Genomic DNA, 13,921 nt, shown 5'->3' on the forward strand with positions numbered 1-13,921 from the left:
GAATCTGGAGGAAATTTTGAACGGAATCCTTAATTTACTTCACAGGAGTAACACGTCTTCATTCTGTCAGCCATGGCTGGATAGAGGTCCTAAATAATTCGTAATTGTATTTTCTGGTCGCCCACACTGAGAATCGAACTTTCAACCTGAATAACCATTCCTCCTCTCAAAATTTCAGAAACGTAAAATCAGTTTTTGTATTTTTTACCGTTGGAGAGATTAATTGGAATCGGAAAGGTTGAACTATGGGAGTTGATATCGGAAACGGTATCAGAATCGGGAAAATGTTTTTGCCTATATTCCGATACCCCAAACAATTCTTTTAACTGTTTTTGTTTGTTTACTTGTTTTTGTTTCAAGAAAAATTTTTTCCACTGCTGTTACTAATGATAATTATTTATTGATTTGAAGCTATCAGTAAAACTAAAGTCTATTGATTATCCCCCAAAAGTGTATTTCTACGCTTGCGAAAATATATGCACATATTACATGGGTTTTGCATTACCCCCCCCCCATAATAAACAACTACATATTCAGAAATTTAAAAGAATCTGAATTGGAATTAGTAATTGTATTGGAATAGGGAAAAATATTGGAATCGTACCATCACTAATATATATATATATATATATATATATATATACTAGCATTTCAGCCCGGTGTTGCCCGGGTGTTTGGAGGTGTATGTTGAGCAAAAGAAAAAAAAAAACAATCAATTTTTTTAACTTTGACCCCTATTATGCCTCCTTAAAATTTATTGTTTTGGGTTCAAATCAAGTTATTAAGTTAGATCCATGTCCAAGGAACATATATCTAAAATTTCAAGAGTTTAGACCCAAAATTGTCGGAGGAGTTTGGTAGAGTTCTCAAAGGTCAAATGGTTGAACTTTGGCCACTTAACAGCCAAATTTCTGAACGAAAACCGATCACATAGATTTTCCCAAATCGCAGTACCCTGTATATCAAATTTCGAGTCTGCAGACTTAAAATTAACAGAGTTATTGCATAGGGAAAATGTACACACACAGACAGACACACAGATACACAGACACATTCATTTTTATAGATATACTAGCATTTCAGCCCGGCGTTGCCCGGGTCTTTGGATGTGTTTGTTAAGCAAAAAAAAAAAAAAAAAAAAGTGGTAGTAGGAAGGCAGGCTCGAACCCGTATCACAAAGGAGAAACAGAATGTGAAAAAAACCTGATATCTACGCTGTTACGACCACCGGCAAACCGGAATTTACATTTTTTAAAATTAAGGCTAGAAAATCAAAAGGAGAGGATGACTTTAAAAAATATTGGCGAAAAAAGCGCCCCCCCCCCCAGTTGAAGGTGAAGATATTAATGTTTTTAGCCAAAACTTTCGACAGAGGCAACGGATTTTACCAAGATCAGTATCGTTTTAAAGTCCGACCTTTCAGATGACAAATATCGAAAAATGGGTTTTATTTTTTTTATGAGTTTTATTTTTTTTGTGAGTTTTATTTTTTTTGTGAGTTTTATTTTTTTAATTTTTTATTTTTTTACAAAAGAGTCACCACTTATCAAGGCCCAGAGGCTACTCGAGGATAAGGGTTAATGGATATACATTAGTTATGCGATTATAGTGTAGTAATCTAGTAAATAGTGGAGATTTTGTAAATTGGATTACTTAAAGAGACGGTTCATCAAGAACTTGTTTACGTTGGACTTGAAGACAAGCAGATAGTAGTCAGCTGGAAAGCAGTCAAACGGAAGAGAGTTCCACAGGCGTGCAGTTCTAAAAAAGAAGCTTTGCTTATGGAATCTACGTTTAGGTTTAGACACAGATAAAGAGTGTGGGAAATTATTGATAGTGGTTTCAGCTAGATGAGTGTTTTTCGTGAAAGTTTGGCGAGGGGGGACCATAGATTGAAGCTCAGCCGAGCATTTGCCATGAAAATAACGATAAAGCAGAGACAGGCTCGCAACGTCTCTTCTGTGGGAAAGAGGTTGCCGGGAAGAGAAAAAGGGGCATTTCATGTTTTAATGAAGGATAGCCCTGCGACCAATTCGGCTTGGCAAACTGGCTTATTTCCCTTTACTTAAATAAACTTAAATCAAGGGTCTGCCATTTTTAAACCGAACGTAATTGTGAATGATTTTTTGTTAAAAATACATCTAGCTAGCACATCTCCTGGATCATTTTCGTAATTTTTGGAATTTATATTAATTTCCCCATGACACGTAAATGCGTAATAATGTTTTCACCTGTAATACGTTGGTTTAACTGATCACTGATTTAAACATAGATTAAGTTGGTTTTAAATCTCAACTGAGATACCAGGCACCTCATTTCTGAATGGTAAGATATGAGCTTTTTTCGTTCTTAAAAAAAAAAAAAAAAAATTTCAATCAAAGGGAAGTAATCCACGTTATTTTTTCTGACTAATTAACATGTAACTCTTCTGTTTTATGAAAGCACAAATGATCTAAAGTTACCAACTCGAAAACAGCACACACCGAAACGAAAAATGGCCGATAACGAAGTTAACGTGGAAGAAATGATTGCCGGGGAGGAAGAAGGAGAAGACGGTTCTATTCCGTTTGAAAGTCTTAACAAAATGAAGGTAACATGCAACATTGCTGTGCAACAACAAACATTCTGCATTTCTTTATTTTAGTTTGTTGTACATCTGCGTGGAAAGTTGGGTATATTTATAACTTAACGGTTACAGAAATTAAAAAGAGACAAAACTAGTTTTCTTTTGATTCGCACGTTTCAATTAATTTTGTATATAAATAAAATATACAAACGTTAACGTCATTGTGTTTTTGAATATTAACTTTATTCGTATTGACTAGGAAGTCAAAGTACATTCTTATTTTGGTACTAGTGCACTTATTGATCCGTGCTGAAATAACGTTATTATTTAAAAAGCCATTCTTAACATGAGGAGGGGAGGGTGCTTTGTGCCTATTCTATATTTTAACCTTACAATTAAATAATAACAAAAAAAAAGCATATCATAAGACTTTGATTAAACTTGGAAATACGATTTAAAAAATAGCGCGGATCAGTAAGTGCTAGCACTCTTATTTTATTTAATACCGCAATAACTAGTATATACCCGGCATTTTTTTTATTATTTATACTTTGATTATTTTTTTTAACAATAGAATTTTGAAAGTTAAATCTAATTAAGGTGCTAATTTAAAATTCCACATGATTAAAAAAGAAACAAAGGTACTTTTACAATTTAATCAAGACATTAAAAATGAAAATCTCGAAAATAAGGTTATATTGTACGTATCCGTTTTGAACTGAAGATCTCCGAAAAAAAAAATTTCACTTAATTTGATTGAGTATTTTTTTTTTTCTTTTTTTTTTTTTTTACAGCGGAAAAACACTTTTATGACGTTGAAGGAATACCTTGGAATTTTAAAAATTTTTGTTTGGATTTTTAGAAACGCCACGAGGAGATAACTCAATTTAAATCGCCGACACTCCCTCCCCATCTTTAATACTAGCTTTTCTTCCTAAAAATGGAACCTTTTGCTTAGTATCATAACAAATTGTTTTTTCGATTTAAAACAAAAATGAAAATTATAGTACTTTTTGGATTTTTTTTTTTGTCTTACGTACTTTTTAATGCATTTAAACAAAGTTTTCACGAGCGGTTTACAAAAACATAAGCACCAAACATTTTTTTTTTTTTTTATTTGAAGGGAGATTCAATTATAGAACGTGTAGCTTAACAGATGATTCTGCAGTTTAATTAACCGTTTTTCTGTAAGTAACGCGCCGACATTTACCGATTAGAATACCATTTAACATTTTTAAGAGATTTTACTGTTTTCTGTTTACATTGGGAAAGGAGGCATCACCACCACCACCACTTGGAGTGCTTTTCTTTTTCATATAATTTTAAAGGTTCCGCGGAAGATTCATATGCCATGTGAAAAGGCAGTTTGCTAAGCGAAGGCACATTCAACAGCCGTCGTTTATGCTACCGTGCGCTCATGCGTAGCGTAAACGGAAGCTGTAAAATGGTGGAAAATAGTCCCTGGGTTCAGGGGTTAATACCGTGCAAATGGTAAATTTGCGACGGGTTCGATTATCAGATTCATTGTCAGCGACCTCGATTACTCCTAAAAGACCAAATTAGAGCAGTCGGTGTTCTGTTGTAGCGTCCGTATCGCTATGTTTACCAAAATAAATAACTACAGAAGATTTTGGTTTTAGCTGGGGAAAATCGGTGCAAGAGTGGGAAAATTAAAGAAATAGAATTTGCCAGGTGAAGATCGAACTACAGCATTATGAATATGCATGCGTAACGTAATAACTATTGCTTAATGTTTTAATTTTTAGCCTTGTAGCAAACATGCCTTTATAACTCTTGCATTACCGTCAAAAGAAAAAATAAACTGTAAGCTACACATTTTTGTTTTGATTCTCGATGGGGACGCACGGGTCATTTTTTTTAACTTTTTAAATCATTACTATATATTGGGCCCAATATAATCTATATATATAAAAGCTAAAATGTATGTATGTTTGTGTGTCTGCTAAAACCTTTCGACAGACACAACAAAAATTCACAAACTCTGTATCATATCGAAGCTCCATCCTTCGCTCGAAAAATATTGAGAAATTGGCCAAAAATGTTCATTTTTTTCACCCCGAAATTGACAATTTTCGACGGGGGGGGGGGGGTGTCAACAAAAACGGTCTTCTCGTGAGGACGGCCGGTTCTACGCATGCACCAGATTACGTCATGACCTGATTTACTTTAAATACTTGAAAAACTGAACAAATTTTATGTACGTCACGTTAGGTCAGTTGATTAGCGCGTTGGTTCATTATCTAAACGTTTTGGGTTCGAATTGTGGTGTGAGATGTCTTTTTTCTTTTTTTTTTTTTTTTTTTTCGATTTTTTAAAATTTAAATATTGAACCAGTGTTATTTAAGCCATTTTTCACGTAACGTTCCGTTTTTCTGTTTTTTTTTTTTTTTTTTTTTTTTTTTTTTTTTTTTTTTTTACTTCGCTTATCCACCCCCGACCACACACCCAAAAACACCCTGGTACCCACCGATTTTTTAAATTTTAATATCGAAACAGGCTTATTTACGCAATTTTTCACGTGTTGGTTTTCTGTTTTCATCGTTCGTTTGCCTTACGTTTTACGTTTTTTTTTCTCGATGTTTTGATTACCCCCTCCCACTTAAGTTTTAACGTTGTTTTCTTTTTTTACTTCGCTTATAACAAACAAACCTGGTCATTGACATCATTGTCGTCGTAACACTCGACGACTTCCGTGCGCGCACTTGTCAATTTAGTTCTTGCTTAAATAACTCATTCTGGCTGGCCGATTTTATTTTCAAACTTCACCTCAGGGCTTCCAGTTCGATCCTACCCCCCACCCCCCACCCCGTTTCTTTTTTATTTAACACCACACATACCTACAAATACCCGGGCAATGCCGGGTACCTCCGCTAGTATAATAATAAATACGAAATCTGCATTAATCGAAATATCATGTTTAAGCATATTGTACGACCGTGCAATGCCTGGCGCCCTGCTAGTATATAATAAAATAGGACCCCCCCCCCCCCAGCCTTACAAAATGCCAGTATAGCTTTACAAACGCCCCCCCCCCCTGCCTTTACAAAATGCGAGTATAGCTTTACAAATGCTGATTCCACACAAATTTAAAATGGTTACACTAATAAAAGTATTTGATCAATTTACGTGATTTTTTTAAAAATATATTTTCGTCATAGGCATGTCCATTATACAGAATTTTCTTTATTTTTGTTGTAATAAAGAATTTCGGACAAGAACCTTTTATTTTTAATTTTTGTAAATAAGATTATGAAACTTAAATTTATTCATTACATTTTTTTTCTTTAAATTAATTTTAATGTTTTATTCATTTTAATAAATTTTTAAGTAATAGACTTTTGCTGAAATTTATTTTTGCAAATCATACTAATATTTACACGTGTACACAATCTATATATCCGACAGTGTGTGTTATTTTGTATATCACGCTTACATCTTTTTTCTCCTGAGTGACTGTTGTTTAATTGTTATGACTTTTCATTTGTTGTAATAAATAATTTTACCAAGAATTCTTCATAAGTGCTGGTTTCGATTATAGCTGATGATACTCAAGTCAAAATGCAAGAGAGCTATATGCCCAGTCTGTTAAATCCAAGGTAGCTGATCAGCGGCTTGGATCTCACCAGTTTTGGCAAATAACAAATAGGATCCTGAACAGAAGTGTGCGTTCTATCCCAACCATTATCAATGGACCAGAGGTCATCTCGTCAGCGTCAGACAAGGCCAAACTATTTGCAAAGAACTTTGCAGCTAATTCTACCCTATGCGACGAAGGCCATCAACTCCCCATATTTCCTCCTATAACACAGAACAAGCTAGGTAACATACAAATATCCGTGCATGAGGTCGCCAAGCTAATAAAGAACCTAGATTCCAGTAAAGCAACTGGCCCTGATGGCATCCCAATTATAGTGTTAAAAAAGCTTCAACCAGAACTTGCTCCCATACTTACGAAACTATTTAAGCGCTGCCTTAAGGAGAAGTGCTTTCCGACTCTCTGGAAGGCCTCATCAGTTTGCCCTGTATTTAAGAATTCAGGTGATAAGTCATCTCCCTCTCAATATAGACCTATAAGTCTCCTGTGTGTTATGAGTAAGTTGCTGGAATCCATATTAAATAGAGAAATAGTCAACCACCTCAGCAGGAATAACCTTCTTAGTGACACACAATATGGTTTCCGCTCTGCAAGATCTACCGCAGATGTGCTGATGGTTATATCCCACAGGATTAGTGAATCTCTTGACAAAGGCTTCCTTTCTAGGGCAATTGCTCTCGACATATCAAAGGCCTTCGACAAGGTATGGCATAAGGGTCTACTTCACAAGATTTCCAGCTACGGTATAACTGGAAATTTTTTCTCAATCATTAAATCATTTCTCTCCGATAGGCTCATAAGAGTAGTGGTAGATGGACAAAAATCGGAGGCCTGCAATATAAATGCTGGAGTCCCTCAGGGGTCAATCCTGGGCCCAACTCTCTTCCTGATCTACATCAATGACCTCCCTAAACACATACTTAAATCATTCATTGACATCTATGCTGATGACACGACCATCTACGGCAACACAGCAAAGGCTGTAAATGACAAAGTTCTCTCTGATTCTCTCTCCTCTGATCTCGAGCGCGTGGTTCAGTGGGGGAAGATGTGGCTGGTTACCTTTTAATGCATCCAAAACCAAACTCCTATCCTTACATCATCAACGCTCTGATCCCCATCTGGCATCAATTGTGATGGATGGCTCTCGTCTGGGTGAGGCCCCGTGTTTTGACAAGCTTCTGGGTTTGACCTTTACTCCTGATCTGAAATGGAACACGTACATCAAGTCTGTTGCCAAGGTCGCTGGAAAGATGGTGGGATCCTTCTACCGCTCCAGAAGATATCTCACTACGGATGCAATTCTCTATCTATATAAAAGCCAAGTACGTCCAAGGATGGAATACTGTTGCCATATCTGGGCAGGAGCTGCTAAAAACAGCCTATCCTGCCTTGACAGAGTACAAAATAGACTTTGTGGCTTAGTGGGGGATGCCCTTTTCTCTACCCTGCAACCTCTCTCCCACAGAAGAGACGTTGCGAGTCTGTCCTTGTTTTATCGTTATTTCCATGGCAGATGCTTGTCTGAACTCCAGTCTCTGGTCCCCCCTCGCCAATCTTTCACAAAAAACACCCGTCTAGCTGAATCCACTGTGAAAAATTTCCCCCACTCTATATCTGTGCCTAAATCAAAATGCAGATTCCATGAACAAAGCTTCTTTCTTAGAACTGCACGCCTGTGGAACTCTGTTCCGTCTGCCTGCTTCCCTCCGGACTACAACTTGGTTGTCTTCAAGTCCAATGTTAACAAATTCCTAATGAACCGCCCCTTAAGTAAACATTTCAGCAAATCTCCTCACTAACGTAATGTACTTGCAATAACCCTTATCCCTGAGTGGCTTCCAGGCCTTGATAAGTGGTGATCACTGTGGAAAAAAAAAAAAAAAACCCTTTTTTTTTTTATACATAATTTTACTAAGAATTCTTCATAATTTTTGGTTTTGATTATAACTTAAGGAACTCAAGTTTATATATATATATATATATACATATATATATATATATATATATAGATAAAAAAATATATAAATGTTTATATCTTTTCTGTATTTATTTCCTATATGTTGACGTGTAAGAATACAAAAAGTCTTTCAAAAGCACATAATTTTTGACCGATTCTTCAATCTTCTTCGGTCAAAAATTATGTGCTTTTGGAAAGAAAAATTTTTCAAAAGACTTTTTGTATTCCTACATGTCAACACATAGGAAATAAATACAGAAAAGATATAAATATTTATATATTTTTCATATTGATTTTTAATTCATACATATTTATATATGTCAAAAGGAATACACGTGGATACAAAATGCAATTCAGACTATATATATATATTTTTTTTTTTTTTCTTCATAAGTTTTGCTTTCAGCTGATGCACCCAAGTCATATGGATATATTTTTTTTATTTTTGAAATCACAACTTATATATTATAGATTTATAAGGAAGCAAGAACGTTGTGTATTTAGTCGCCATAGTTACTAAATAAAGAGGGGAAACTCAATTCGAATTACCAAACTTAAAATCAGCATTGCAATGGCTGCTATCCTCGAATAAAATAGCTAAAAATCTTAAACGAAAATGAATTTCTATATATAAAAAGATTACCTGATAATATTTACGCGACTTATAGAAATTTAGATAGGAACGATAAAAATGTCACCCTAAAGAAAACAACACAACTTTATTTTAAAACTTTTATTGAAAAATCAATTCAGATAACTTGAGATGGAGTAGAGCTGACATCTATTCAATATGTTCATGCATCAATTAAAGTATCATATTTAAGCCTATTTTACAACCGAGCTATGCTGGGCGCTTGTGCTAGCTTAGATAAATACTTTGCAGTTTTAACAAAAGGGCTACAATAATATCAGGGCGTCTTTATTTAAGCTGAATATCAACAGAATGCCAGCATCAATATATTACACATGAAAGAGTTTGCTAGTCTAACTAAATGTTTTTTTTCGAGATTACTGTTTTACGATTATAATTTAAAACATTTCTTTATTCCATTTTCCAACATCAGAATAGATTTTCATTGGGAATGACTTGTGTATTTTTCAGGTTGCAGAATTGCGTAAACTGTTAAAGGATCGTGGTTTGCCTTGTTTGGGGTCCAAAGCTGCACTGCTGTCACGCTTACAGAAAGCCCTTAGTCCAAGTGATAGTAAGAATTTTTTTTTCTTTTCTTTTTTTTTTCCTTTTTTCTTTTTTTTCCTTTTTTCTTTCTTTTTTCTTTCTTTTTTCTTTCTTTTCTTTTTTTTTCTTTTTTTCTTTCTCTTTTTTTCTTTTTTTCTTTTTTTTCTTTTTTTTTATTTCTTTTTTATTTCTTTTTTTCTTTTTTATTTCTTTTTTCTTTTTTATTTCTTTTTTTCTTTCTTTCTTTTTTCTTTTTTTTCTTTCTTTTTTTTTCTTCTTTTTTCTTTCGTTTTTTCTTTTTTTCTTTCTTTTTTTTCTTTCTTTTTTTTCTTTCTTTTTTTCTTTTTTTTCTTTCTTTTTTTCTTTTTTTTCTTTCTTTTTTTCTTTTTTTCTTTCTTTTTTTCTTTTTTTCTTTCTTTTTTTTCTTTTTTTCTTTCTTTTCTATCTTTTTCCTTTTTTTTTCTCTTTTTTTCTTTCTTTTTTTCTTTCTTTTTTTTTCTTTTTTTTCTTTTCTTTTTTTCTTTCTTTTTTTTCTTTTTTGTTTTTTTTTGTTTTTTTTTTCTTTTTTCTTTTTTTTTGTTTTTTTTTCTTTTTTATTTTTTTTTATTTTTTCTTTCTTTTTTATTTTTTTTGCAGAACGCTACCGGAAGGGATGACAAAGCAAATCAGTTCCTTCACTTTTATTGGTTTTCAGTATTTCTATTATGAAGCGATTTATTGAAATAGAAGAAAAAGACATTATTAAAATGATACAAGAAGAATTAAGAAAATTATAGAGATAAAAATAACACAATTAGTTTTTGCATTTTTAATAAGAAAATTAAGAAAATTAGTCTTCATTAAATTTGACATTTTATAAGAAATATATGTTTATGAAAGTAATCTCTATCTATATAAGAGCCAGGTACGTCCAAGGATGAAATACTGTTGCCACAGGAGCTGCTAGAAAGGACCTGTCCTGCCTTGATAGAGTTCAAAATAGACTTCGTAGCCTCGTAGATGTCCTTTTCTCTTCGCTACAACCTCTATCTCACAGAAGAGATGTTGTAAATTTGTCTCTGCTTTATCGTTATTTTCATTGGAAGTGTTTGACTGAGCTTCAATCTATGGTCCCCCCCCTCGCCAAACTTTCACAAGAAACACTCGTCTAGCTGAAAACACTTTAAATAATTCACCCCATTCTTTATCTGTGCCTAAACCTAAACATAGATTCCATGAACAAAGCTTCTTTCTTAGAACTGCACGCCTGTGGAATTGTCTTCTGTTTTCCTGCTTTCCAGCTGACTACAATATGGTTCTCTTCAAGTCCAACCTAAACAAGTTTTTGATGAGCTGTTCCACTTAACAAATTTCCATTACTAACGATTACTATATTGTCCTTTTGACTACTGTACACTCTTTAACCCGTATCCTTGAGTGGCCTCTCGGCCTTGATAAGTGGTTATGCCTATGTAAAAAAGAAAAATCCACTTCTTGGCATTCGGGCCAAAATCAAGGTGTAGTATCTACTTGGCCTTCGGGACAAGATCAAAGTGTAGTATCTGTTCTTCAGATGCTGCACTTCAATTTCTTGTTCTCTGTCAGTGGAGGAGGAATCCTTCACGACTGAGACAATTTTTATTTTTGTTCCTTTTCTCCACATTAAAACTGCGTGGGGAGGCATTGTAAATAGGAAAATCAAGGCGTAGTATCTGTTCTGATACTGCACTTAAAGTTTTTGTTCTCGGTTAATCGAGGAGAAGTCTTTCATGACTGAGGCAATTTTTATTTTTGTTCCTTTCTCCACATTAAAAAAAAAACAACCTTGGTGTCTAACTCTGCCCTCGTGGGGAGGCAAAGTAAATAGGAACGTGCTAGAATTACACAATAGGTAATGCAAGTAGTGAGACGTGTGCAGAGCAAGAAACTTTGATGGTGTGACTAGATTGAGAAAAATCGAGTTCTTCAGTTGTTAGATATCGAAAATATGGCATAATTCAAGTTGACACACCAGTTCCTGTTAGATCAACAAAGTTAAGCAACGTTGAGCCTGGTCAGTACTAAAATGGGTGACCATTTGGGAATTCCAGGTGCTGTATGTGCTCTCCGCTTATCTCGGCATTGTTTCTAGTCATACTGGACCTATCCTTGCCACTGGACTCAAGCAGTGCCAATTCAAGAGAGGTGTGATTGGAGATTGCACACCCCTTGCCTCATAATTACATGTGCAACTACCCTTACAGGGGTGTTAATTGTCTCTTGAGGTTGAACGGAGGCATCAGATGTAGAACAGTTAAGGTAGCAGGGTCACTTGACGGGGAATTGTCAAAGAAAACCTGGTTGGACATTTACCCATTTTGGATTAAATAGACTATTTAACATGATTGTTGGAAGAAGAAAATTCTTTTTAATAAATTGTTGAAATTTTTTTTCTTGTGTGTTTAATCGTTTTTTTTTCCAGGCTACTATGTCACTAATTTTGGTGAACGCAGTTTTATTTTTTTACACAAAAAAATGTTGGGGTTTTTCAAATTTGGTGCGCGCGATATTGTGAGTCTCTACGTATAAAAAAAATAGTACCATTTTAAAGAAAAAGGTCACTTATCAATATGGTGAGCTTAAAAAAGGGTTTTATGTTTTTTTTTTTTCACAAAAAAAATCCAACTTGAAAACTTCAGTTAAAGAAATATGAAAGAAATTCAATTGAAAAATTCCGAAAATGCCACCGTTTTGTAGAGAAATATCTCCTTTTTAATAATCTGTTGGTGTCATATTACTACGCTCATAAATCAAGAAGTGCCACTAATCAAAGTGACTGTACCTACACATCGAGATGCTAAGTGACCAAAGTAAGAAGTAATCAACTGTCAGCACAAACGAGCCACACGACCGAGTGTAAACGTAAACACACAACTTGTTTCACTATATACATATATCAAAGTTCTTAGATGAGTTTGTTTATTTAATAAAAGTTATAGAAATTTATTATTTAAAATATTTTTAGTGCGTCAATAAAAGAAATGAAAATTTACATTTAAAAAAATAATGTCAGTTTATTTTCTATATCTTCTTTCAAACTTTCATATGTTCTTTGCTTTATCTTCTTTCAGTTGGATAAACTTCAACATTGTTAAATTATCTTTTAAAAATTAAACTGGGTACGTTTTAAACCAAAAAAAGACATGACTGTGACGAAAAAATTCTTTTTCATTTTAAAAAATGTCCCTCATTTTTTTGTTTACTTATTTAATTCTCTTATGTTCTGTCGGACGTGTTTGATATATCTAACATTTTGTTAAATTATTTTTTTTATTAGACTGTACAGTTACATTACTTAAAAAAAAAATAACAAAATATAGCTAAGTTTTAAGTTACGTGCAACAAGTCGTGTAAATAAAACAATTAATTTCACATTAAAAATGTGCATTTTTTTTTTTTGTTTATGTCCTATCGGGCATTTTTGATGAATTTGAAGATTTTGTTAAATTATTTTTTAATTACACTGTACATGACTTAAAAAATAAGACTTGAAAATATAATTAAGTTATGTGCACGTGGTGCATAAATGAAAAAATTAATTTTACTGTAAAAATGGTTTTTTTGTTTAATAATTCCCGACACAGTACTTCAACAGTTTATCACCAAAAATGGAAATGCCATTTTTTTTGCGCAGCTGTCGTTAAAATCTGAGGGAGAAATCAGTATTTTTAAACTATGACCAAAGTTAGAAATAAATAGCAAAAAAATTAAACTAGATATTAATTACTTCCGGAAAGAACCATGAAAAAAAGTAAATAAAGTGATTGTTTAATTGAAAATGTTTCGATTTAATTAATGAAAATGGGAAAGTTTTTCATGAAACGTATATATATATATATATATATATATATATATATATATATTTTTTATTAAAAACAGAAAATGAAAAAAATATTAAACAGAAAATAAAAAGAACATATTCATAATTGTCTAAACTGGGCAAGCGCCATTTGAAAACCAAAACATTTACTGTATAAAAATTTATCAAAATATAATTGTAAAAACATTTATTGAAAAGTTTATGTAAGAAAATATTATTTTAATAAAACAATTTTGTAATGAAAAACAACATTGGATTTTTATAAAAATGAATCAATGCTCAGCATAGCAGAATTTATCATTTGTGTTTGAAGAACTATTATGTCCAATAAATATGGGAAAATTGATTTTACTTTATTATATATATGTATTTTTTTTTTTTTTAGCAACTGCTGAAGAAACAGAAACAATAGAAGTTGAAGATGATGCAGAGGTAAATTATTATCCTTTTATTTGTGACTTCAACATTTTTTTTGTTTGTGCTATTGGAGTCATTTGGCAGGAGTAAGTAGACTTTGTTAGTATGGTTATGTTTAAAGAATAGGTGAGTGTTTGTAGATTCATAGATCTAAAGAGTTGAGGTATTGGAGTCATTTGACAGGAATAAGTAAACATGGATAGTATAGGGGTGTGTGCACAGAAGACTGTTGGTATGGTTATGTTTAAAGAATAGGTGAGTTTGTAGATTCATAGATCTAGAAGAGTTAAGATATTGTACTCATTTGGCAGGATTATGCCGAGAAAAACTTGAAAGGAAGTGATATG

The 13,921-nt window shown here is 33.1% G+C and overlaps 1 protein-coding gene across 1 annotated transcript in view; it reads left to right on the plus strand.

Annotated features, from left to right (window-relative positions):
- Positions 1 to 2,415: 2,415 nt before the first annotated feature.
- Positions 2,416 to 13,921, plus strand: part of LOC145263776 (SAP domain-containing ribonucleoprotein-like) — a 56,458-nt gene continuing 44,952 nt past the window's right edge. Inside the window, exons 1-3 of the mRNA XM_080120829.1 lie at positions 2,416 to 2,590; positions 9,245 to 9,347; positions 13,543 to 13,589. Of these exons, the coding sequence (XP_079976955.1) occupies positions 2,495 to 2,590; positions 9,245 to 9,347; positions 13,543 to 13,589 (246 nt within the window). The 5' untranslated portion in view covers positions 2,416 to 2,494. The remainder of the gene's footprint in view (positions 2,591 to 9,244; positions 9,348 to 13,542; positions 13,590 to 13,921) is intronic.

Source organism: Euprymna scolopes, chromosome 39 (assembly GCF_053919585.1).
Source record: "Euprymna scolopes isolate OS-2025 chromosome 39, ASM5391958v1, whole genome shotgun sequence".
Taxonomy (NCBI): domain Eukaryota; kingdom Metazoa; phylum Mollusca; class Cephalopoda; order Sepiida; family Sepiolidae; genus Euprymna; species Euprymna scolopes.